Source organism: Podarcis raffonei, chromosome 1 (genome assembly GCF_027172205.1).
Source record: "Podarcis raffonei isolate rPodRaf1 chromosome 1, rPodRaf1.pri, whole genome shotgun sequence".
Taxonomy (NCBI): domain Eukaryota; kingdom Metazoa; phylum Chordata; class Lepidosauria; order Squamata; family Lacertidae; genus Podarcis; species Podarcis raffonei.
Window position 1 is genome coordinate 44,650,260 of NC_070602.1, and position 27,245 is coordinate 44,677,504.

The following is a 27,245-nucleotide window of genomic DNA, read 5'->3' on the forward strand; positions in this document are numbered from 1 at the left end:
TGTACACCATTGTTGTCCCAATCTGGATCAGAGGGTAGAGGGGCATTCCTGCAATTTGCTTGGAGAAGAAGTTCCAATTAACTCCAATGGGATTTTTTTTAATCCCATGTAAACTAAAGTTGTCGGGGTGGGGAGGGAGGGGTGTGATCCAGATTGTGACCATAGTAGGAGGCAAAGGACTAAAGCACCCTCTCCTTGCTAAGGTGCCATTCCTGATAAGGGACCCACACTTACAACTTCTGCAAGTAGAATCCTGCACTCAGGGGCATATCACTTCATTAACAGCCCATGTCGTTTGGCCCTCGGATCATATATTCTGTGACAACAGCAAATATTCCTTTAAAGAGGCAGGGCTCCCACTATCAAGTTTGGCTTGGCTTCAAGGAGTGTGGCTGCCACACCCAGAAAGCGTTGAGAATTGGTCCTAACTTACCAGTACAAGGCTAGCATCTCGGTTGTTGGTTTTTGATGGACACATTTGAACTATGTCACACACTTTAAATTTCCCCTCAAGTCAAAGCTCATGTCACATATAGCTTATGACAACAATCATCATTACCGTAGTACCTCGGGTTAAGAACTTAATTTGTTCTGGAGGTCCGTTCTTAACCTGAAACTGTTCTTAACCTGAAGCACCACTTTAGCTAATGGGGCCTCCCTCTGCTGCCGCCGCACAATTTCTGTTCTCATCCTGAATCAAAGTTCTTAACCCGAGGTACTATTTCTGGGTTAGCGGAGTCTATAACCTGAAGCGTCTGTAACCTGAGGTACCACTGTACTCAATTTATTAAGCAAAAAAGTAACCCCAAGTTCTGACACTGGGTGTCTGACCCTACAATATTCCTGATTTTGGCATTTGCTGGTATCTTTTACCCTGGTCTCTTTTCTCCCATCCCTTTCAAATGTCAGGGATGGGGAGCCTGCGACTATCCTGATGTTGCAGGACTAAGACTCCCATCGTCCTTTGCATTAGTCCTGCTGGCTGTGGCTGGTGGGAGTCAATCTACATCTCGAGGTCCACAGCCTCCATATACCTGATTTAAGTGCTTGAAGGACAAGTAAAGATAAGAAGCAAGGCATCGCCATTTTTAGATTTCTTACAGTGAAAGTCCTAAGGATGTTAGCTCAGAAGTGAGGCCTGCTGAGTTTAATATGACTTGCTCTCTCTAATAAATGTGTACAGGATAGTAACCTTCATCTGTTTGGGGGTTGAACTCCATTGACCTGCCAATCCTCCTCCTCTGCAAAGCAAAAGGCTTGATGATCTACTAGGAGGAGGAAGCCATACATTGCTGGTAAAAGCAGGCAAGGGATCCTAAGAAGAGTCACATGGCTGGGCACATTTCCGGCCACATTTTTTCCATTCTATGGCGATGGAGAGAGCCTGAAGAATAAAGTCTCTGCTATTCTGGATGTTATAGTCAGTCAGTTTCAGGAGTTTGTCAAAGTCTTTCTTAGTGTATGTAAAGTTCATCAGCTGGTACGGTGAGCAATAGCCAGATAGCGGGACTCTGCCTTCTGCCATCTCGGTTTGCCTACGTTCCACACCTGAAAATAAAACAAACAAACAAATATGCCCCCGTTAAATCGTTTAGGAGATCTGGGAACATGTTCAGACCTCATTCAATCATTTGCTCATCTCTCCCCTACTGTTACCTTGCCTTTGTTTTGTTTTGAGACAAAATATTGCACGTTGAAAGTGAAATGTACCTGGTTCTTTAAATTTCTGGAATGTATCGTTCACAAGCGGGAAATGAAGCACAATGGGGGATTTGTTATTCTCCTCGTCCACAAATAGGTAACATTCTCTTGGATTTTTCTTGTCTTCCTCACTCAATGAAATCCTGGGAAAAGGAATTCCCTGCTCCAAGCAGTATTCGCTGGTTTGTTCTATAGACTGTAGCACAAGAAATTAGGGTAACTTTAAAGGCTGTCCTTTAAATCAGCAGGCATTAAATTATGTAGCCGTAATTAGGGTTGGGGGAGGATTTCAAATCACTCCACCATTTGGAGCTAAGCTCTGCAGTCCACATTCCAATGGATCATGCTCAGAGCATAATGTAGACATATGGATTTGGCTACATGTCTATGAACCTTTCTGAGTATGGTTCACTTTCTTTAAAAAAAACAACAACACCGAGATAGTTGCAGGGCTTTCTAAATTATTTCTAGCTGATTGGAGCAGCTACTCTTGCTGTCCTCATTGAAATGTTTTGCGTAAAAAGTCCCTGCCGTGACCCTGTGTAATTGCACCAAGGAAAAGATGGTTGCCCCAATGTACTTATGGGGGCAGCCATCTTTTTTCTGTACAATGTCCCAATGAGGCTTCAAGCAGCTAGAAAATGTTTTTTAAAAGAAAAAGGAACCAGAAAGCTCTCAGACCACATCATAAGCGTGTGGATCAATAACATTTTTAAAGAGTGCAGATTTTGCCTTTAAAAAAACATCCATGCAGACATTTATTGGAGACACAAACTGGATTCAGGCCATTTTGACCATCCTTTGCCACAATTCTAAGGGTATGTTTGAACGATGATGCTGATAAACATTTAAAATAAAATAGCCTACAAGTGCCTAGTCACAGAGAAAGAAAGAGTGTGGGAGCTGAGCAACAATAAAGAAAAAAATACCTGGCTACTTTTTTTAATACTCCATCTAGAGGGTTGTTTACGACTAATTTCTGCTCTACGTTCTACAGAGAATTCTTTTTGAAACACCTGATATAAGAACTGTTTTCCAATGAAAATCCACAATTGTAGCTTTGTTCACAAGTCAAAAAGCAGATACACTTTTGTTCAGTTTCATGTTGTCAAGTTTCTCCTCATTCGATTGAAACTCAAGTGGCCATAGCTTGGAATGACTGGAATGAGCTTTACTTTTAATAGCTGTGTAGAATGGAAAATTTTGGCAAGCACGAGAGAAACAGTACCCATTGAAATGACATCTTCTGTGACATGTCTTGCCCTCCTTTGTTTCTAGGTCCTTAGCCATTACTACATTGGTTCGAAGGTATTTTGTCTGAGGGAACGCACATATTATTTAGTGTATGATTGGCTTTGATTATGTTTGGTGCAGTTGGATGATGGCGATGATGGATATAAAACGGTACCATTTCCTATCTATCTATTTATCTATCTATTGATTGAATTTATATACAGCCCTATACCCAGGGATCTCAGGGTGGTTTACAGAATCAAAACCTTCAAGATTTTATGTAATCAACACCCCACTCCCGCAAAGTGCCTATTACAACATAATGTGTATTGACAGCTGCAAATCAAAGCATCACCAAAATACTAAACTGCACTTTTTTCACAATGGGAAGGATTTTTTTGAGAGGGGGGAGGAATCTGTATTGGGACCCTGGCATGGAGGGTAGGAGAGAGTTCCTCTTTCCTCTACTGTGAGCAAACTGTTTGCAGAAGAATACCTTAACACTGACCTGGAAAGGGTTGTCCAGAGAGTAATCAAATGATAAGATGACATCTACTTTCCGCTCCTTTCTCAAGAGGGGGGGACAGCTAGTATTGATGAAATAGGCAGCATCGACCAGGCAGATACCTTCTTCTGATGGTGTCAGTTGATTAGGAAACTGGTCCAGTCGGCTGTCTGAAATGCAAATTATACAATAAAAATCCATCTAGTAATCTAATCTGATTTTTATCATCCATTGTCTTTCACAAAACTTTTCAGATATGGGACCCAAACCAATGGCTTCAAGTTACAAGAAAGGAGATTCTAACTAAACACCAGGAAGAACTTTCTAAGAGTAAGAGCTGTTCGACTGTAGAATGGACTCCTTCAGAAGGTGGTAGACTCTTCTTCATCGGAGGTTTCTAAGCAGAGGTTTGGTGGCCATCTGTCATGGGACTGGTCTAGGTGGCTCTTAGGGTCCCTTACAACTCTACATTTCCATTTGAAGTTCTATTTGAAGCCAGTCCTCTGCCTGAGCCTGGAACTTTCAAGGAGTCAGTCTATGGCTCCAAACACCATTCAGAATTCAGGGCTCTGCCACACATTACATGGCAGCACACTTGTGTTTATCAGAACGTACATTCAAGTTGGTGTTCCAGCCAATCCCATCTTGCTGATAAAGTTTGCTATCTGACACATATGTTGGTGAACACACTTTTATCATGTTCACATTTTTCATATTTAGGTATATATTCAGAACATTGCATGTGTCCATTTAAAAAGAAGAAAAGTGTATAAAATGAAATGTGTTCTTGAAACAGCACTCCAGGTCTAAGGAAGGCAAGACAACTTGACAAGAGAGAACAAAAAATTTTTTTCCTTCCAGTAGCACCTTAAAGACCAACTAAGTTAGTTCTTGGTATGAGCTTTCGTGTGCATGCACACTTCTTCAGATACACTTCTTCAGAAGTGTGCATGCACACGAAAGCTCATACCAAGAACTAACTTAGTTGGTCTTTAAGGTGCTACTGGAAGGAAAAAAAATTTTTGTTTTGACTATGGCAGACCAACACGGCTACCTTTCTGTAACTGACAAGAGAGAGACAGTGATAAATGAGCTCTGTTCAACACTTGCATATGTTTATAAGTAAAATCAAAGTCACTATGTTCACAGTAAACCCACATTTTCACCTATTGTCCAGTATCCCAGGCCCAGTTATGGGAAGATATAAGTTTGTAGGTTCTAAAGAAGAATTTAATAGTTAGTGTGTCAGCAATGTCCTTTCAGATGAAGGGTGGGATAGCAATTTTATTAACTTAGTAAATAAATTATCAGCACTAAAAAGCCCTAGGGTATGATGATTATTTTTGGTGGGGTTGTTTTCTTTTATTTAGAAAGAACTGTAATCCTAATCCTTTGGTTTGGAGAAAGCCCAACTGAATTCAATAGGTTATACGTCTAAGTAGACATAGTTACCTTTCCATGTAGAGAACTGACTCTCCTGGTAATAGTCTTTATGCATATGGAAACCATTGAGGAAGTTATGGATGTGATGGTGCAATGGACGATCAGTTAAAATATTTCTTATAATCTGAAAGAGCTTCCCATCAGGACTCATCCAAGAGGTCCCCAAGTAAGTAGAGCTTTCTGGTGGAATTTGATTTCTCTCTGAATAAGGGAAAGGAAGAGAAGGGGATTGGAGGGGGAGGAAGCAGTCCGTGTTGCTACTTTATGCCACTATAGCATAACAGCAAATGTCTATGAAAAGGCTTATTCAAAAATCATGTAATTGTCTTCCTCTGCACAATTTAAAGTAGATATATGGCATTGTTTATGAATAATGACACACTGTCAAATACACATGCCTGGAACAGATACAGGTAACCCCATTTAGATACCAAAAAAGTGGGAAATTCCCTTAATGTTCCTTTAACAGGGATTTTTAATCTACATTCGCTAACACCTAGATATCGCTCACTTCTAGTGAAAGCAACAAATAATATTGTGGCACCTTGAAAACTAACCAATTTGTTACAGTGTAAGCTTTCATGGACCATTTCATAACTTTCCACAGGTGGCCTTCCACACCACCCCAGCATGTGTGTTCATGCAAGTGTGTGCACACGCCCAAATACGTGCTGTCTTATCTCTTCGCCACAGTGCTTTGTGTTAGTGTAGATCAGTGGCGTAGCGTGGGTTGTCAGCACCCGGGGCAAGGCAAGTAATTTGCGCCCCCTAACCCGTGGATTTTAGCACTCGAGTCTCTTCCACTAGATTAGTTAAAGAAACCCTTACCCCCTAAGCACATGTATTGTTTGTTATGAAAATACTGATGTAATTAAAGTAAAATGCATCTAAATACAAGTTTATTTTCAAACACTTTATTGAGTGCGAACATGCATTACACATTCTCCACATTTTCAGCAGGTCTATGAATACAAATCTACAAATGTAGTAACCTAGCATGGGCCATGCTATTATATGTCGTCTCACAACCATCGTAAACGACAAAAATTATCAAGAACAAAAACTAAACATCAAAATGGAACCATACCCTGGAGATGATCCAAGACTGGGCTAGATGGAGCCAACTTCCTCAATCCTGTACCTCTAATTGTAATTCTTTAATAGAAGTGCAAGATATCAATCTGTATATACAGATTAATTTAAATTCGCCTGCTTTTAATTAGGGCAAATTTTTCAACAACAGAATTGAAATCTACATTAAAGTCTCTCTCAGTGGACAGTATTGCTAGATTACTCAGTCTTTCTTGGCTCATTGTAGATCTCTGATATGTTTTAATTAGTTTAAGTTTAGAGAAACTTCTTTCACATCTCGCTGTAGAAACAGTGATAGTAAGAAAGATTCTTAATGTGACAACAAAGTTAGTTAAACTTTCTTGCAGCTTCCACTTATACACCCAGCGAAGCAAATCTAAAGCTGACCAGTTTGCAACCTGCTCATCAGGATTGACCTCCTTATACAAGATAATGTGGTGCCGAAGTCGAGTTATTTCGGTGAGCATAGATGCAGCATTCAATTCTGTGTACTGAGCACACGTGTGCTGAATTTGTTTCTTAATAAAATCATCTTTTCCAGTATCCAACGTTTGGATTTGCAAAAAAGCAAATCACTGGTGAAGCGTATTCATCTGCGTAGTACGTTTTTTAATTTCTGCCTGAAGCTGATCAATTGCTTCCAGTTGTTCTCTGCTTGTTTCCTCTATTAAGGTCAAGCCAGCATCGCAACTGTTCTCACCATCCATCTTCTTGCGTCTTCCAACTCTTCTCTCTGTAGGTATGCAATAGGTTTTGCATACCTGCAGAGCTTTCTCAGTTGCCTTTGACACTAGACCAGAGGTGTCAAACTCAAATTCATCGGGGGGCCGCATCAGCAGTTTGGTCACCCTCAAAGGGCCGGTTGTTCAGGCAGCCGTTGGATCTGTCACATCACAGGATGGCATGCGCTCAATATAAAAACAAGTGGAGGTTTCCTGAATGCATGTAAAGTGGAGGTTTCCTGTGTAGAATGGCCGGCACCGCTAGAGGGCAGACGTTCTCTGGCTTGTAGGCTGCCGCGCATGCGCTGAAGAGGCGGCTTTCTTGTGTCAAAAAAAAAAGCGAGAATAAAAGGTGAAGGCTGGCGGCCGGCGGCGGCTACACGGGCCACATGACGAGGTCTGGCGGGCCGGATTCGGCCCGCGGGCCTTGTGTTTGACACCCGTGCACTAGACTATCACGTTTTTCATGACAAAATAAAGCCAATGCTTTTAACTTATGCACGCATTGATCAAGCGCAAGTCCTTCTTGCTGCAGGTAGATCTGAGTATCATTTACTTCGGTTAGTACTGGGTTCCAAAAATGCAAGAAAGAGAAAAAAACATATGTCATTATGCAAACTAAAAGACTTCCTGCATCACCCCTGGTTTCAGAGGTTTCTTCCGGCCCATCTCTCAACGCTTCCAAAGCGTCTATTATTTTCTCAGTGTGTTCAGCAAGTACCCATACAGCTTCATGCTTTGAACTCCATCTTGTGTTACACGATCGCTTTACACGAATTGGTACATGTTTCTTAAGGATATCCCACCTGTGGGTGGAGCTTGAGAAAAATGCATACACCTTTTCCACAGTGCCAAAGAAAGTAACAGACTTTGTCCCAACACCAACTGCATGCATCCCAGCAAGATTGAGTGAGTGATTGTTACATGGCACAAACATTGCTTTGGGATTCATATCCAAAATACATTTTTGTACACCACTAATGTGTCCAGCCATAATCGCAGCATTGTTGTATCCCTGGCCATAGCAATGCTCTAGTTTAAGGCCATCAGCTTGCAACTTGTCACAAATTTGTTTTGTAATGACATCAGCTGATTTCCCATATAACTGAATAAAGTCAATGAAAGACTCTGTCACATGGACTCCTGAATCTTCAATATGCACATATCGAATCACTTGGGACATTTGGTCAGTGTGTGAAATATCAGGAGTGCTATCAAACATTATAGCAAAATACTTGGCCTTTATCATATTTTGAAAGATGACTGTTCGAATGTGATCGCCGAGCATGCTAATAAACTCATTCTGGCTCTGTGAAGAAAGATAGGACATATTGTAACCATCTGTGCGTTGTACTCTGTGAAGATGTTGTTTGGCAACTGGGTCATATTTGGCGAGTAACTTGAAAGTTTCTAAGAAATTTCCACAGTTACCATCTGTATTTAAATCTTCAGAGTGACCACGTAAGGGTAAGGTTTGCCTTGCTAGATACAGAACAGAATCAAGTATTCTGACTAAGATTGCCTTCCATTTTTCAAATGACCTCTGCTGTGCAAGCTGGGCAGCAGCATCAATAGTCTCCTGTTTATGCAGCCGCATTTCTAATTCTTTCCACATTGTAAATGCACTCAAGTGATATGAACTGCGCTCATGCTCTAGTAATCTAAGGCTTAACTTTCTCCATGCATTAAATCCACTTGACTTTCCAAATGAACTTTTCCCTTTAGCCTTCTGAAAAAGCATGCAAGGAAAGCAATATGCAGCATTGTTTACAGGAGAAAACACCAACAATGTCCTTAACATAGTCTCACCATTCCCCAAATGTATGTAGAACCAATCCTTGGAAAATGACCTGCCATTACTGTCTCTTGGAAACCATGCATCCTTATTCTGCAGCTCCTCTGTCCCTCGCCTGACTAGTTCAGTTTTCAAGGTTTCATCCATGGTTTCAGGCCAATAGCCAATATCAGTAAAAACTTTTTGGTCAATATTTTCTGGCAGATTTGGCTGAGTATAAACATCCTTAGATGAAACGGTCTCTGCTTCTAATGCAGGAACAGGAATGTCCACCGACACAGGATCAGGATTATGAGTCTCCTGTGGTGCTGCTGATGGTCCTGCTGTAATTTCAGCAGTACTCACCAAAAACCGGTGAAGGCTTCCAGCTAACTTAGCTTGTTGCTCTGTCTCTATCTTTCTCCTTTTCCTGCTTTGTGCACCAGATTCTTTTTTGTATGGCATGATATAGGTGTAGTATTCTGCTAAAATTCTAAAAAAAGAAAATCACTTTCTTGCCTTGCTGCACTTTTAGCACCCCTTCATTGTATAACCATTTCTTTACTCTTAACATAATCTTTATTCACCTTCATGCCTATTGCCTTACTCTTTCAGCAAAAAATAATAATAAATAAATTAAAGGTTGCTAGACCCACGGGCTTACATCAACTTATGTTGAGCTGGAGCAGCTACATATGGATCAAAATCTGTCTCGTCACTGTTGAACCAACCAAACTTCAATCCATCTGGTCAGCTCAACATGCAGAATGACCAGCGTGCCCCCTTTCAATGCAGAGAGACCAGCGTGCCCCCTTTCATTGCAGAATGACCAGTGTGCCCCCTTTCAATGCAGAGAGACTTACCTGCAGCGGCGGCTTCTACTCAGTTCCCCGCGTCTCCTCGAGTCCTCCCGCCTCCTGCTCGGCAGCTCAGCCAATTGCATGCATTCGCCTTTCGGCCAATGAGGAAGTGGATCCCACTTCCTGATTGGCTAGGAGGAGGATCCGTGTGACAATAGCGAAATTTTTGCGAAATCTGTGACAGCGCTGAGAGAGAGTGAGTGAGCCAGGTAGGGGCAGAGAGCTGCGAGTGCGAGCGCGCGCCCCCCGATGTTGCGCCCGCTGCGGCCGGCCCCCCTGCACCCCCCACGCTACGCCACTGGTGTAGATAATAGCACTGTGCTGCCTTAAATCTCTTCCAGTTTCTGAACTGCACACTGGCCATCACTATGTTCATGTGAATGGAGGCAAACCATCTAGGCTACATCTGCAGGGCTTATTTACGAGAATATGTGTGCTGTTATGTACACATTATTTTAAGCTAACAACAAAATTCCTACCAATGTTTCTTATTTTGCTTCTGATAAGTTTCTGCCAAGATTCATCTGTACTGCTCAACTTATTCCAGACATCAAGCAGATTCACAGCAAGAATATTGCTCCACAACGCTGTAAAGTCAAGCATATTTAGGGAAAGATCAGTTCTTCTTTGCATAGTCCATCCTTTCGCATTCAGCTGTTTATCATTAATCAAAACTTCAATAGTAATTAATTACTCCTCCTGCCTTATTTAGGTCTTTTGAAATATTAGGACTTCATGTGCTGCTAGATAATGGCTGTACTATTTGCTCATAAACACACATTTGTTTATTCATACGTATTGCAACAGAAAAGCATTTTATATTTTTCTTTTTTCTTTTTATAGATAATTTTATTCAATACAAGTTAAAATACATACATAATCACAACAAAAGAAAATACAAAAGAGAAAAACAAATACATCTATCCAAGGAAAAGGAATTAGAGAATATTTAAAGTGAGGTGGCCTCCTCAGGCAGCTGATGTTGGGTGTGATAAAATTGCAGCATCAGGCACATAATTGTCTTGGGCTAGCCTACACCTCAAAATCATTTCCCACAAATTATGGTAGCTAACCTACAAATCTGGTTGATGAACTTAGTAATTGCAAATCCAGTTCACAACAGCTTTCAAGACAGTAACATGCCACTTTACAGGAAATTAATACAATTACCTTCTAAATAACAGATCCGGGACTCTAGGTTTTTCTTCATTAGCCGTCCCATGAAGAATTCACTTCCAAAATCTTCTGAATGGATGAATGCACCGTATTTCAGAAAACCAACTTCATAGGGGGAGAATTCACACCATTCTGTGTACAGACAATCAACAAGCATACTTGCTATCTTATTGCTGATGGAAGCATGGTAACATAATAATTCTGCATCTAAAACCTCCTATGAGAATATACTAATTTGTGTATGCATTGTGTTTATCATTCTACCTTTCCTCCAAGGAGCATGGAGGGGGAAATGCATTGTGTAATATTGATAAATGATCTGTGGGATACAATTATTTCCATATCTCGTTCATTTTCACAAGAAACAACAAGTGAGGTCACTTTTACTTTCATTTTATTGATGGGGAAGTGAAGCTGAAAGAGGAGAGTTACTTCACCAAAGCCATCAAACAAGCACATGGCTCAATGGTCCAAGACCATCATTCAACCCAGACGCTGAGGTCCAGCTCCAAGGCCCTTCTGGTGGTTCCCTCACTGCGAGAAGTGAGATTACAGGGAACCAGGCAGAGGGCCTGCTTGGTGGTGGCACCCGCCTTGTGGAATGCCCTCCCACCAGATGTGAAGGAAATAAACAACCATACGGCTTTTAGAAGACATCTGAAGGCAGCCCTGTTTAGGGAAGTTTTAAATTTCTTGTGTTTTACCATTTTTAATTTGTGCAGTAAGCCGCCCAGACTGGCCGGGCAGTTTACAGCACATACAAAATTAATTATCATCGCCATCATCTAAATGAGTCATTTATACCTATGTAAAGAAACTGCACTAACAGCCCAGTTTATTTGCTGTGCTTACAACAATCAATGAAACAAATTACTGTGCAGTTTTAAAGTGATCATTTCATATTTGCAGCAATGAAACATACAAGGAATCTCCAGTTCTGCACACATACTTACTCACACTTTGGACGCTTCCAGGCTGGTGTTTTTTTTTTGTAGCATCTACATAATGGTGTTGGCATCAAAATGCCAGCAAATATTCCCCACCCCCTGCAATTTAATCTGGATTTTCCCTTCTTGGGAAACAGATGGCCATTTAAAAAACAAGAACAACAACCTGCTGCCATTAAGCTATTTGCAATATCTCAAGGACCCATTAGCAATATTAAGCCGCTGTCTATAAGCAACTTTAGTGTCCTTGAGCAGGCCCCAAACCTGGCACATACATGCTAATCTCTGCTTCAGTTACTGTCATATAGACCTGTATAATTAATATGCAAGGTAAATTACCTACAGATCAAATAACCCCTAAGGATGTTCTGAAATTTCCCTTCTGGCCCATTATTGCTACATAGTAAAGCTTGCACAGGAGAATAGGCTAAGAAAAATTGCTGACATTTGCACCTGCCATTCTCTACTGCAATTACAATTTTATAAGAATTACCTTTGAAATCAAAAGTAGAAATATGGTTTTCTTTCACATTAAGGGCTAAATAGAGGGGTAGGGGATTCTGCCCTTGATTCACAGCCTGTTGCTGATCAGATAGTTTGAAATCATTGACCTAATAAGGAGGAAAAACAGAAAGCAAGCAAAGGACTTGGAGCTCAGAAGAGTGTGCCACGTACTGCAACAAATCAGATATGGTTTTGCAAAACAAATCTCTGAAAATTGTGTGAATATACTCTTAAGTGCTTCATACTTGTGCTTTTATTACCCTTAAAGGTAAAGGTAATGGACCCCTGACAGTTAAGTCCAGTCGCGAACACCTCTGGAGTTGCAGCACTCATCTTGCTTTACTGGCCGAGGGAGCCGACGTCTGTCCACAGACAGTTCTTCCGGGTCATGTGGCCAACATGACTAAGCTGCTTCTGGCAAAACCAGAGCAGCGCACAGAAACACCGTGTACCTTGCACTGGAGCAGTACCTATTTATCTACTTGCACTTTGACGTGCTTTCGAACTGCTAAGTTGGCAGGAGCTGGGACAGAGCAACGGGAGCTCACCCCTTTGCGGGGATTCGAACCCCTGACCTTCCGATCGGCAAGCCCAAGGCTCAGTGGTTTACACCACAGAGCCACCCGCATCCCTTTTGTTACCCTTACAATATCACTAGTTTAATGTAATCAGTTATAAACTGTATGAATGAAATAGATGAGTGAATATATGGAACAAAGGGGGTCCTGCAAAATTTCCAAAGAATGAAACTAGGCTGCTGATGGCTCTTTCAAAAAACCAGGACTTCATCTAGTTTTATCAAAATGGTTTGTTTCTTTGGATTATTATATTGCACTTTGAAATCAATTGTTTTTACGCTGCTCATTGTACTGGTATGTATTTTTTTGTTGTTATCCAGACACAACAACAACAAAAAACAACCCAAAAGTATACATGTAAGGTCACTCATATTTTTCTTCCCTGAAAGCCTTAATTGAATGATTAATTGAATATATACATGCCAGCAGGGGCGAACGAAGGCGTTGTGACACCCAGGGTGGGGCGTTGCTAAGTAGGGCGCATGTGCGGTGTCGCTACGTATGACACATGCGCTGTACATAGCGACGCCGCACATGTGCTGTACATAGCGGTTTGCCGGTGCTGCCGCTATGGCGCTGTACGGACAATGCCGGGATCCTCCGTTCATGGCTGTAGCAGCAACGGAGGGATCCCACCGCCATCCGTATGGCACCAGAACTGCTGCGCTGGCAAACCGCTATGTACAGCAAATGCATGTGATGCCGCACATGCGCTGTACATAGTGGTTTGCCGCTGGTGCTGGGATCCTCTGCTCATGGCTGCAGCCGCGAACAGAGGATCCTCCACATGCGGTTGCACGATGGCTGCTCGTGCCGCCACACCCGGGCCAGGGCAGCAGGGCAAGCACCCCACGGGGTACCACCTTGTCACCCACCCAGATGTGGAACCTGAAGTGCACTGCCCCCCCCCCCGCTGTCCCAACACCACTGCATGCCAGAGAGATGAAACAACCAACAGAGGCTTAGGGAGATAATTGGCTCTCCATTAATCATTTCTGTATGTGGACACTGATCATTAGAAGAGGCCTAAAGCTGTTTACATACCCCATCATGCAAGATATTCTCCAGAGCTACGGCCCACAGGTCATTAAAAGAAGTAGAGATGCCCTCTTTGGCCCTCTGCCTCAGCTCCTCTTGATAATAAATTAAATGCTCCAGAGAAAAAGTGCTTATCTTATTCTTTCCCATATGCTTCTTGGCTTCAAGGATTGGCCTCTCCAGATCCTTTTGGGACCAATTGGAATCTTCATACAAATTTGACATGGTCCTAAAGAAACAGTTGTAATAAAATAATTAGAATAAATACATGGACAATAGAACACACACGTAAAGAAGCCACCTTGGTTTTCCTGAAGACTGGTTTAAATGTTACACAGAAGCAGAGGAAATGGAAGGACAGGCGAGATGAGCCCTGCTTCAGTTTTCCACTCTTACACACTGATGTCTGAAGCGGCACATCTCAAGTGCAACCATAAGTCCCAGGACCGTCCCTATTGGAAAAACCTATTTGGTGTTTCGCAACTTTCTGACTAGTTGCAGGACCTTAGCCTGACCTAGCAGAGTACACGCAGAATCCACGGAAGCAATTGGCGACTTGGCTGCAGACTGGATAGACAAAGCAGGAACCAGGAACTTGCAGTTAGATGCTTATTATATACAGTGGACTATTTACAGGAACAGAACACGGATCTTTTGCTAGATCTCTCTGACATGACTCACAACTCCCACACTGACACAGAACTCTGAACACGAACACTGAACTAACAGTTAGTAGGCCATTTCACTCCTTTGAGAGAGCTTGACCAATCAGGGAGCGGTCTCCATGTCTCTGTTATCACCAGGCAGACTTACTCCTTCAGATCGCCTTCTGGCTGTCTGCCAAACCTTAATTGACTCTGTGACTTCATTGCTGGTATGGCTTGGCTCAGGGAAAGCGGATTGTATACAAATAATGTTCAGATACTATGCACTTCTTAATACCTTTCCTTGGTTTCAGCTCCAAAATTCCACAATCCCCTCCCCCAGTTAAATGCTGACAGTCTCACCAAGTTGAGCCTGAGGTACCGCTGATATACGTTATGCAGTCCAGAATGCCAAGCTTCTTAAGTCCTGAGAGCTGCCCATAAAGAGACGTCATTGCTCTGCATCCACCTCCTGTGGCCATGACTGCAACTACTGGCACCTGTTTAAAATACACAGACATATATATATTTATATTAATATCTGGCCTGCACATTAGCACACGATTAACAATGTCCTCTGGGTAGTTCACAGATTTAAAATACGAGTATTAGCATTTTCGAAGGACATAATATCAGCTAGGATAACTATAATATATAATAATAATAATAATAATAATAATAATAATAATAATAATAATAATAATAATTTATTATTTATTATTTATACCCCGCCCATCTGGCTGGGTTTCCCCAGCCACTCTGGGCAGCTTCCAACAGAATATTAAAAACAATACAGCGTCAGACATTAAAAACTTCCCTAAAGAGGGCTGCCTTCAGTTGTCTTTTAAAAGTAAAATAGTTGTTTATTGCCTTGACATCTGCCGGGAGGACATTCCACAGGGCAGGCGCCACTACCGAGAAGGCCATCTGCCTGGTTCCCTGTAACCTCACTTCTTGCAGCGAGGGAACCGCCAGAAGGCCCTCGGAGCTGGACCTCAGTGTCCAGGCTGGATGATGGGGGTGGAGACGCTCCTTCAGGTATACAGGACGGAGGCCAATTAGGGCTTTAAAGGTCAGCACCAACACTTTGAATTGTGCTCAGAAACGTACTGGGAGCCAATGAAGATCTTTCAGGACCGGTGTTATATGGTCTTGGCGGCCACTCCCAGTCACCAGTCTAGCTGCCGCATGCTGGATTAATTGCAGTTTCCGAGTCACCTTCAAAGGTAACCCCACGTAGAGCGCATTGAAGTAGTCCAAGCGGGAGATAACTACCGTATTTTTCGTTCTATAGGGCGCACCGGCCCATAGGACGCACCTCGTTTTTTTGGGGGGGGGAATGAATAAAAAAAAATTATTCCCCCCCCCCCCAGCCACGGCTGCCGCCCCAAGCCTTGCGAACACTCGCCCGAAGCACGGGAGCCCTCCGGAGGGCTCCCCGTGCTTCGGGTGACAGGCTGCCGCCCCAAGCCTCACGCGCCCGTCGGGACCTCCCGCCGGGCGCGCAAGGCTTGCAGACACTCGCCCGAAGCACGGGGAGCCCTCCGGAGGGCTCCCCGTACTTCGGGCGACAGGCTGCCGCCCCAAGCCTCGCGCGCTCGGCGGGACCTCCCGCCGGGCGCGCAAGGCTTGCAGACACTCGCCCGAAGCACGGGGAGCCCTCCGGAGGGCTCCCCGTGCTTCGGGCGACAGGCTGCCGCCCCAAGCCTCGCGCGCTCGGCGGGACCTCCCGCCGGGCGCGCAAGGCTTGCAGACACTCGCCCGAAGCACGGGGAGCCCTCCGGAGGGCTCCCCGTGCTTCGGGTGACAGGCTGCCGCCCCAAGCCTCACGCGCCCGTCGGGACCTCCCGCCGGGCGCGCAAGGCTTGCAGACACTCGCCCGAAGCACGGGGAGCCCTCCGAAGGGCTCCCCGTGCTTCGGGCGACAGGCTGCCGCCCCAAGCCTCACGCGCCCGTCGGGACCTCCCGCCGGGCGCGCAAGGCTTGCAGACACTCACCCGAAGCACGGGGAGCCCTCCGAAGGGCTCCCCGTGCTTCGGGCGACAGGCTGCCGCCCCAAGCCTCGCGCGCTCAGCGGGACCTCCCGCCGGGTGCGCAAGGCTTGCAGACACTCGCCCGAAGCACGGAGAGCCCTCCTGAGGGCTCCCCATGCTTCGGGCGACAGGCTGCCGCCCCAAGCCTCGTGCGCTCGGCGGGACCTCCCGCCGGGCGCGCAAGGCTTGCAGACACTCGCCCGAAGCACAGAGAGCCCTCCGGAGGGCTCCCCGTGCTTCGGGCGACAGGCTGCCGCCCCAAGCCTCACGCGCTCGGCGGGACCTCCCGCCGGGCGCGCAAGGCTTGCGGACACTCGCCGGGGCTGCAGGCTGCTGCCCGCAAGCCTTGTGAGCCCGCGGGAACTCCCGCCGGGCTTGCAAGGCTTGCGGATAGCTTCCTGAAGCCTGGAGAGCGAGAGGGGTCGGTGCGCACCGATGCCTCTCGCTCTCCAGGCTTCAGCGAAAGCCTGCATTCGCACCATAGGACGCACACACATTTCCCCTTCATTTTTGCAGGGGAAAAGTTGCGTCCTATGGTGCGAAAAATACGGTATTCTCTGTAAGACTAACGCCAATGATACAAATAGCCGCTCTGCCACAGAGCAACACACCATTCAGCAGTTGTGCAGTTAATAATAATAATAATAATAATAATAATAATAATAATAATAATTTATTTATACCTCGCCCACCTGGCTGGGCTTCCCAGCCACTCTGGGCAGCTCCCAACAGAAAATAAAAACACAATAAAACATCAAAGATAAAAAACTTCCCTAAACAGGACTGCCTTCAGATGTCTTCTAAAAGTAAGATAGTTGTTTATTTCCTTCACGTCTGATAGCAGGGCGTTCTACAGGGCGGGTGCCACCACCAAGAAGGCCCTCTGCCTGGCATGTGCCAACCATGCCAGATATCAGTTGCTTTGCTAACACCGTTGCCTCCCAAAACATTTATTTTATTCATTTAATAAATGTGCCACTTAATTGTGAAACCTCTAAACTATGTAAACTAAATAAAATACATTAAAAATATCAGTAAAATACAACATTGAGAACAAGGTGAGCTAAGAACAATTCCAAGTATGAAGTTCAACTTCTCATGACTTGCACATTACACCAGTAGAAAATGAAAGGCGTCTTTTTTTTTTTAAGGGATGTATCAAATGTAAATTGTTGTCTTCCTTTTAAAATATGCATTCTTTTCCCTCGGTTCCAGATCCAGCATACCTCATGATCCAACAGATCCTCTTCTAGCTGGAGGACACTTTTCAGACCAGCTGCAACCACTTTCTTCCGTTTATGTAGAAAAGTCTTTTCCTCTCCGCATAGGTCAAACCTCAAACGCACATCAAGGTGCTCTGAGCTGAAACAAAATTAAGGACATAGGTAGGGGAAGCAAACAGTAGTACATCACCCACTAACTACAGGATCAACATTCCACATTTAGAGATAGCCTGTTCCTCTAAATCAGGGTGGGGAATCTGAGGTGCTCCATATGTTGTGGGGCTCTCATTTAAACTTGCCTAATTTCAGCTTTACGCAGCCAGCTGAAATCGCACAAATTAAATGCACAGAAAGCAGGGAGCTTAAAGGTTCTTTTGGCACAGGGTTCCGCAGGACAAAAATAGCTTTTAAGGTCTCTGCTTTGGGATTGGGGAGGCTCTCGCAAGAGCCTCATAGAGCCTTCAAAGCTCTCTGCCTTGCTTGGGGCACAAGACCTGTTTGGCATGCTGGCTCCAAAAGGTAAGGATGATCACATTGGGGTGTTCCAAATAGACGTCATTTTGGTTCTGTGCATCTTCAGTAACCCCCATGCAAGTTGCATGTCAACTGCGAGGGCACCAGACTGGCAAAGTCCAACCTAAGCTATTATTAGGCATTCAAATACAAACCAAACTGAATTTCTCCCCCATCGCAAATACTTAAGGTGAATATAAAATGACTGCAGCTAACACAACAGAGAGAATTACTGTCATTACTTTGGACCCACATACATTAGTTAAGAAAAAGTGTTTTATATGCATTATAACACTGTGACACCAGATGTGATTTCCCACATTGAGGTTTACAAAATGTTTTCCTGAAATGCTTTTTTGATGTGTCTAAATCCAGCCCTAAACTCCTGACAGCAACTGTTTGAATTTCCCGTCTACACACACACACACACACACACACACACACATAACCATACCCCATTGAAAACACTGGATGGGAGAAAAGAATAGGGGACTTTGCACTTGGGCACACAATTCATGGCTTGAATCAAGAATCTTTTTTTTAAAAAAAATCACACGTATTAATTAGCTGACCAAAGCCAGAATGTGGGTTGTTCCCAATATTGCCATGTTAATTGGACACTATAGCTATCTTGCTTTCAAATAGTCATCATTCTCTCTTCTTTTCTTCTCTGATCTCAGACCCTTATGTTCCATCCCATGTACATCCCATCCCATGTGTATATATGCTTGCCAGTTAAAGAATACATGACACATCAGATGAAGTGGGTTGCACATCCCCAACGTTTATGTCATAATAAAACTGTTAGTAAAACTGTTAGTTAGGTGCCAGAAGACTTGTTGTTTTTCTTACAACAAACTATCAACATGCCTATCCTTCTGGAGACTGACATCAGACTCCTCTAGCTAACCCAAACAGTTGCAAAACAGAAAAACAAGAAATAGACTGGGTTACCCTAAAAGTCTACTCGAGGGTTTTTTTTGGGGGGGGTCAGAAAAGTAATACATTACCAAGTCTGTGTACGCAATTTAACTTCTAAATTAGTATCCTGAAATGAAGAATAATGAAGAACAATATTTTAAGTCGCCTGCATAATCCACAGAACTCAGCATTCTTAGATTCTATTCACATAATAATTACTTGCTGGAATATGCCACAAAATGGAAAAAATAAAATCCTGGTATTTTTTCTATGTGTTTCTGCTCTCTATCACCAAGTGAAGCAAATCCTATGATACAATAACTCTGAAAAATAGTGCATTTTCTGTGGCTGCGTCTCTGCATCATAAACTATAGGCACATTTATAAAAATGAAATGCCTGAAAACCGCAGAACATTTTTATTTCTCATGATATTCCTTGGTTTAAATACATATACACACACGCTTATCCTAAGTATGCATAACAATAGAGGTTGTGCGAGTTGTGAGTTATATCCAGGCCTGTGATCACCAGAGTTCCACTTGTGCCACAGGAAGAAGGGAAGACAATTTCTCATCCATTCCTCCTCCTTCCTACAGCCCTTATCCCTTGCATAAGAGGTAGCGCAGCAGCTACATGGCGAAGGGAGAAAAATTACCTACCCTCACCCTACCGGATCTCAGACCTTTCTGTAAATCGGATTGAAAGGTAAGCAATACTAAAACACTGAAACAAAGCTTAAAATTCCATACAAAAATGCCCATGGTACAGGGTCCAGTCTTATGGAACAGGGGAAACTGTGCAAAAAGATGTATCTTTACAAGATGCAAAAAACTGAGGAAACTTGCCCTGCGGTAGAGGGAAAGGCATTCCAGAAGGTAGGGGCAATGGGGGAAATGCCCGTTTTCTGGTTCACCACCCTATAATATTCTGTTGGATATGGTGGTGACACAAATAAAATCCCTACCCCCATGATTTAAGACTTGGATTCTAAGTGATTGTTCAGATCTATACATTAGCAGGCAGTCCTTCAGGTAACCTGGTCCCACGTTGTTCAAGTCTTTATGTGGCAGGATCCACCGCCACAATCTGGGACAGCTCCTTTCATGTGCAACTCTTAGGAACAAACTTATTACCGTACTTTTCTGTGTATAAGACTAGGTGTTTATCCTTAAAAATAATGCTAAAAAGTGAGCGTCGTCTTATACAGGGGTGGACGTTTGATTGGTTGCTGCCTCGGCTGTCAGCGGCTATTGTGCGTGTTCTTGGTTGCTTCGTCAATAGGCGGTTTTTAATGGCCGGTGCTGCGGCAATTGGGCGGGCGATTGGCAGCTTATGCCAGCAATGGGACAGCCGGGAGGTGTATTTTGCGATGCGTAGGGCAATCCTCCCCCAAAAAAGCTCAACAACTTTGTGCCATCTCCCCCCATTTTCTTAAATTTGATCCCTACGAAATAGGGGGTGTCTTATACATGGGGGCGTCTTATGCACGGAAAAGTACAGTATGTTTCAGCTATCACATCCAATTATGTGGAAGCAGTCAGAAAGCCTTCCAGATAGCTTGATATTGTTTGCATCATTAAAGTCCACTTTTCCAAAATCAGCCATTGTGTAAAAAGCTGGGACAGTTAATTGCCTTTAGTTTAGGAACCTATCAAAGAGTGAAGTGCTTACCTCTGATGCAGTGAGAATTACTTTCACCTCCTGCCCCACAGAAAGTGATTTCAGAGGCATAGCCAGGGATGCAGATGAATTCTGTTTGTCTTGCTCCCCATTACTTGAGCAATGCTAGATGGGGGTGGGGAGAGTTATGTTGTTAAATAATCAGAAAATACTATGTTTAAAGATTATTTTTTCAAAAAATAATGTTATATTTCAATCAGAGTAGGATGACAGTCCAAAGAACCCTAGGGTTGAACCCTGCAGTTTTTGCATATAACTTATCAGTTAACTGAAACTCTAAAACGATATGTATATTATTAGTTTAATTAATGTTTATCAAGGTTATTACATTAGATGGGCAAACTTTTGGACTGAAAGCGTGAATACAATGAGTGTTACCAACTGTAGTATGGAGCTAACACTTTTACCTCACTGCTGTTTTTGGTTTGGGGGAGTAGTCGAGGGAGAGTCTGGGTGCAAAGGCACACTCCTAAAAATATCTACTTGGAAGCAAGTCCCATTTAAATTTACTCTGAAGTAGGTGGTCATTGGTGAACGAGGTATTTCAGGCCAGGGTTCCTGGAAGCCAGGCCCCGGTACCTGACCTCCTGTACCACCAGAATAGCATGTCTACCAAAGACGTCATGGTCTGGATTATGTCTACACAGAGGTGCCAACTAAACAGCATTTCGAAACACACCAGCTGATTCAGCATCTAGTCAGATAAAGTTTCAGATCCAGGGCCTGCTTTCCAGTCTATATAACTGAGAAGTGAGAAGATCCCATCAGACCAAGCTTCTGCTCAACACTGTTCCCCACACTCTGCCTCTCAATCTGATCCTTTGCTAACTTGGACTACACCAGAGATAGCCAACACGGTGCCCTCCAGATTATACCATCTTCTGAAGATGCCCCATTCTTCCTTTCAGAGTTCCTTCCTTTCTGCCAATATATTCCCCTTTCTTGCCCATTCAGATCGTGTGCATGTAGCACACTAAAATAAAAAAGGGGTTACTTTCACTCGCTTTCCAGAACAGCAGCTGCACTGGTCCGCAACACAAAAGAAAAAGAAAAGATATCACTCTACTATAGTTTCCCATTATGTTCAAATACGGTGGTTTGATCCAATCACAGTTAGAGATAACAAAACAGAATTAAACTGTGTTTTCATATTCTAGTTTTGTACAACTACCCATAGTTTAGACAACCACAGTTTCCCATATGAAGACACAATAGGAAACTATAGTTTGTTCAACACTGCAAATGGAAACTTTTAACTTCCTCCCCTCTAGCTCTAAGGAGGAAGGAAGTGGATTGGTGCATGGGAATCTGAGGCTCACTGTAGCACATTATTATAATAGAAACAGAAAACTATGATTTCCTGGGTCAGTATTTTATAATACTCTGAGAGGGGGTACATTATTCTATCCCTATTGTATTTTTAGGTGCGGTGCATTATTTCCAGTGAAAGTATGGTCACCTGCAGGTGGGCGTTTAATTGTGGTTCCCAATACGTCGGGTAGTGGAAATAAAAGCATTCTACCGATCCAGATTCCAAAACAGTTTTCCATGTATCTTCATATGATCCCTTCATTCTCAGTTCAAGATCACCTTCTTCTACAAAGAGAAGCCCAAACAGATTACAATATCAACATGAGTGTAAAAAACATATTTACCTACAAACTGCCCTTTATAGCTACAGTGGTACCTTGGTTCCCAAACTCCAAAAACCCGGAAGTAAGTGTTTTTCAGAAGCAGAACGTCCGATCTGGCTGTCGGCTATTGTTTCCAGGGCACCTGCACCAATCAGAAACTGAGCCTTGGTTTTCGAACATTTTGGAAGTCAAATGGACTTCCGGAATGGATTAAGTTTGACGCTTTTGTTTTTGCATTTTTGTTTTTGAGGCTTTTTTGGTTAATTTGTTTTTGGGACTGTGTGGAACCCTGTTCAGCTGTTGATTGATTGATTGATTGATTGTGTGACTGCAGAAATGGATAAAAGCCCCCCATTCAAACAATGACTATCATCAGTGCAGATAAGAAGAAATTTTTATTTTTATTTTTATAGTCTTATTTATTTTATTGTAAAGTATATTGATTATTGCTTTCATTTTATGGATCGATGGTCTCGTTAGATAGTAAAATTCATGTTAAATTGCTGTTTTAGGGGATGTTTTTAAAAGTCTGGAAAGGATTAATCTGTTTTGCATTACTTTCCATGAGAAAGTGCGCCTTGATTTTGGAACACTTTGGTTTTGGAACAGACTTCCAGAATGGATTAAGTTTGAGAACCAAGGTACCACTATCCTATCTGGATTTAATAGAAATGTCCCCCCCCCCAAAAAAAAAAAAAATCCAGCACCTAACAGTTGCTTAACAGCTAGAAGGAAACACCACCCAAAATATTTGCACCAGTAAAATGATTGCTTTTCCAAACAGCAGTTATATATTTAATAACTTGTTGGCATTTGTTTCTAATTTAAATACTAGCGATAACTTCAAATTTTGCCAAGGGCTAGTTAATCAACAGGCTAGATATGCTATAAAGGAGTGTTAACAATCTCAGTATCCTTCAGTCCATTCCGGACTTTGCAAGTAATTATCCATAATACGCCACCTTATTTTCTCCTGCAACTTGACATTGCAACATGAAGAACATTTAAGCAGCTTGTATCAGGATAATTTCATCCTGATCCAATATGGAACAGAATCAAAAGCTGTTGCTTAACAAAACAGCAGCAGCAGCAGCAAGATAGAGAAAAATATTTATATCTGCATCAATTTTCTTGATTCCCAGAAAATAGAAAGTTAATTGTTGCTGAGGTGGGGTAGGATCTCTACCTGGAATTACCTTTGAAATACTTCGCACTTCTCTCCTTGGAAACACAAACATTCAAACAAGAAACTGGACGGGCCTGTGAAAAATAAACAATAATCCAAGTAATGAAATTTATTGAAATGGTCACGCATTCATGAAGAGCTGCCTCTAAAGGCAGTTCTTTAACATTCGTCTCCCATAGTCCTCCACCCCACAGCCTTTAGTTCCTTTTGTGTTTATTAAATTATAATTCACCTAAAACTACATTCCAGAAACAATGAAAGGATGCACAAAATCTAAAGGATTAAGATTACCACTATGATGTTGTTTGTGAGGAGATTCTCAAGACGATCCAAACTAGAAGGGGAGAAATGCAAGTTTTAAAAATAATTGCACTGAATACATCTTTCTTAGCAACCAATCTTGCCTTACAAATTTAGCAAACTGAGGCCTGGCAAAGCAGGATTACAGGAAGGAGTGTGAGCCACAGGCAATAAAGATAAGCAGACCCTCCAAGTCTCCCTATTTTCCAGCAACAGTCCTGGGTTAACAGAAGCCATCCTGGTTTCTGATTTGATCCCAGAACGTCCCACTTTTCCTTAGGATGTCCCAATTTTCATCGGAGAAATGTTGGAGAGTATAGTATGACATCCCTACTCCATCGAAAAAGTTTTGGAGGGTATGGAATAGGACATCCCCAGGGATTTTTCTTTCAACTGGAACTCACTGAAACTCATTTCTAGCAGCTCACAGGTGGGTACCATTGCCATTATAAGAGAACAGGGAGGTGTTCATGGTGACTTCTGGCACCTCTTTTTCTAGGAAAATGGCACTAGGCATCCCTATTTTCAATGGAGAAATGTTGGAGGGCATGCAAAAGGAATCCCACCCTCACTTACATCCAGTCTAGACAACAACAAACTCTAGACACCAACTAAAGCACTTGCTCAGAGCAAGCCAATATACCCTAACTTTCAGTAAGCATGTTTAGGAGACTGCAACCTGAAGTTCCTTCAACTTCAGTTGGGAGAGAATATTATGTGACTCATTTTAGCACACACATAAAAGTGCTTAATGGTAATCAAATTGGGCCTGCTACAGATGTACACATTAGTTTGTTCTGTGTGTATCGCTGTCCTTTGCTGGATATAGTCAAATTTTACTTTGCTTTTCTACTTGTGCAAGACAACCCTGATTGTATGATCACTGGATCCAAGCCTACATGTTTTAATAATCACTCACTATATGCTTTTACGAAAAAGTTCCAAAAATCCTTCCACTGGAACTATTACTTTATAAAAATTGATAGTATTTAGGAACACTCCCACATTCCTTTCCAAAGGTAAATTGTGGGGTGATACATTATGGGTTATTCAGGGGTTACAGTGGTGTCCAAACTTTTTTCAAAGAGGGCCAGATTTGATGAAGTGAAGGGCCGGGAGGGCTGACCAAAGGGTCGACCAAAGTTATTAACCTTTTTTTCGGGCTGAAGTGGTTGAACTTTTTTTCAGATTGAAGTTGTTGAGGTTTTTTTAGGATTTCACACACACACACACACCCCGGAAACAAACTGCCACAGGGGCTGGATTAAACCAACTGGCGGGCTGGATTAGGCCCCCGAAACGGACTTTGGACATGCCTGGGTTAAATGGACAGGAAAGAGAGGTGGAGTTCAATAAAGGATCAGCTATCTCCTGAGGGAAAGGCACTTCAGTCTCTACTTCAACATGCCTGCTAGTCTTTCTTTCCCCATAACATAGAGATCTTTTTCTTTGTTAGATGATACTTCCCCAACAGTTTGAATGTACAACATTTAAAGCAATAGCAATGCAGTTTGTTTTTTATGTGATATGAAAGAAAATACTTTGCTTTTACTATGTATACTACTTGAATTATAGAGAACAACCTTATCTCTCCAGTAGAAAAAATGGCAAGTGTGAAACAGCCCCTGAAATCTACCTGTAATGGTTTGAATTCCACATTATGGATCAGCAAACACCCTGCGTCACATTTCATATGGCATGCTCCCAGAATGGAGGAAAGGCATAAAGCAGGCTTTATTTAATTAAATTAAGAAGAGCATGCTTACTTCGGGAAGGCTAGAACTTTTGGTGAAAGGTAATTAACTGAAAAACAGAAGAAGCAACCACATCAATTGTTCGATTTATTATGCACAATTAAATTCATGCCTAGACAAGCTAAAGTCTATCATCTGGGAGCTTTCAACACCCTGAATGCTCAAAGTGACAGCATATGTAATTAGTTGTGCTATCTTGATGACTCCTGCTCATTAAATTCACAGCTTCTTATAAACAAAGACGTCTATAAATGCACTAACTTAAACCCGTATTTAAAAAAAAAAAAAAACCCTGAAACCACATTTTATAATGAATCCAGAATACTTCCCTATTATTACTACATACTTTTCCTTCATTATGAACTCTACGTCCAGTTCTTCCTTACTCTGGAAAGAAAAAAATGGCTGGGATCAGCAGCATAATAAAAAAAAAATCTGCTTAAAAAACAAAAAAAAGTAAAGAGATGCTTTTCATATTAACTGAATATGAATGGCAAGTGAAGCAAAACATTGCAGGATTTCAGCCATAAAACTATAAGAAGAGTCCTGCTGGAACAGCCCAAAGTCCCACCTGTTCCTCCATTCAGTCCTTATTCTGATAATCAGCAGATAACAGCTGCGGATTGCCTTAACCTACAACATGCATGTCCAACTTCAAGTAGCTTGTGATCTACAATCCAATATCAAAAACTGGCAGTGATCTACCACCCAGGGATAGGTGTAGGGTGGGCGGGCAGGCGCTGGCTGCTTCCCCCGACGGCGCAGGGGTGGGTGCAGGGTGGGCGGCTGCCCAGTCCCCCCCCCCCAGCCAGCCCTTTCTCTCCCCCCCAAAGCAGCTCTTTCCCCCCCAAGCCAGCTCTTTCTCCCCCAAGCCAGCTCTTTCTCCCCCGCCCCCCAAGCATCTCTCTCTCTCCCCCCCCCCTCAAACCAGCTGGGCTGCGGACTTCTTGCGAGGAATCCTATTCGGAATAAGGGGATTTCCCTTTTAAAGAAGGGAAAAGTTGACAGCTATGGCATTGCCGAGCTCTCCTGGACAACTCTTCTCCTCCCGCCCACCCACAAAACAGAGCGGGATCTCTCGATCTCTCTCTCCCGCGTCAAAGGGAGCCACGCAGCTGATGTGGATCCCGATCATGCCTGCCCTGCCTCCCTCCCCCCCCCCACAAAGGGGGCCGCGCAGCTGATCCTGATCCCTCCCTCCTTCTCTCCCTGCCAAAGGGAGCCTTGCCACGCGGTTCCTCCTCGCGCCTCCCTCCATCTCCGGCAGCCTTCCCCTTGCTAAGCCGGCCTCCACTCTTCCAGCAACACTCTCCCCAGCTCCCTCGCGCCTCTGCACGGGCTTGCATCGCTGTGGAGACCGGCAGCGGCAAGGGCTGCTGCTGCTGCTGCTGCTGCATATGATGTTGCAGAGAAAGGGCCTGCGATCGACTGGGGGCTCACGATCGACATGCTGTACATGCCTGTGCTACATGAATTTGTCTTCTTCTTTTTGGCCCAACAGGTTTTGCTGAATTACAATTCCTCTCAGTGCCAGACTCACACCTCCTTTAAAAGTTTTCTAAATTGGCAACCATCACTACGCCTTGGGCTAGTGATTCCACAGCTCAACTGTGTGAAGATCCAGTTCCTTCTGTTTGTCCTCCATTCGGTTTCATTGGATGATTTCCGGTTCTAGTGGGGTGAGGGAGAATGTCCCTATTCACCTTTTCTACACTGTGCATAATTGTATGCATTTTATCCATCGTTCCCACAGCCCACCCCCTCCAACGTTCAGCAAGCAACC

At 43.3% G+C, this 27,245-nt stretch overlaps 1 protein-coding gene across 3 annotated transcripts; it reads right to left on the minus strand.

The window, feature by feature from the left end:
• LOC128411401 (cytosolic phospholipase A2 delta-like) lies at window positions 1-26,240 on the minus strand. 3 transcript variants are annotated; one of them, XM_053383727.1, is made up of 17 exons: window positions 25,809-26,240; window positions 25,475-25,511; window positions 23,700-23,742; window positions 23,409-23,482; window positions 22,048-22,184; window positions 20,580-20,693; window positions 18,997-19,034; window positions 17,477-17,612; window positions 14,581-14,717; window positions 13,580-13,802; window positions 11,947-12,064; window positions 10,501-10,638; window positions 9,810-9,917; window positions 4,892-5,083; window positions 3,443-3,609; window positions 1,711-1,897; window positions 1-1,548 (listed from the first exon to the last, which is right to left on the minus strand). In XM_053383727.1, exons 4-17 carry the CDS (start codon window positions 23,458-23,460, stop codon window positions 1,316-1,318), a joined length of 1,980 nt encoding a protein of 659 aa, XP_053239702.1. In that variant the 5' UTR covers window positions 23,461-23,482; window positions 23,700-23,742; window positions 25,475-25,511; window positions 25,809-26,240; the 3' UTR covers window positions 1-1,315. The 3 variants fall into 3 exon arrangements, with proteins under 3 accessions (XP_053239702.1, XP_053239701.1, XP_053239704.1); XM_053383726.1 differs by lacking the exon at window positions 25,475-25,511 and having other exon boundaries at window positions 23,419-23,482; XM_053383729.1 differs by lacking the exon at window positions 25,475-25,511.
• Between the last annotated feature and the right edge of the window lie 1,005 nt (window positions 26,241-27,245).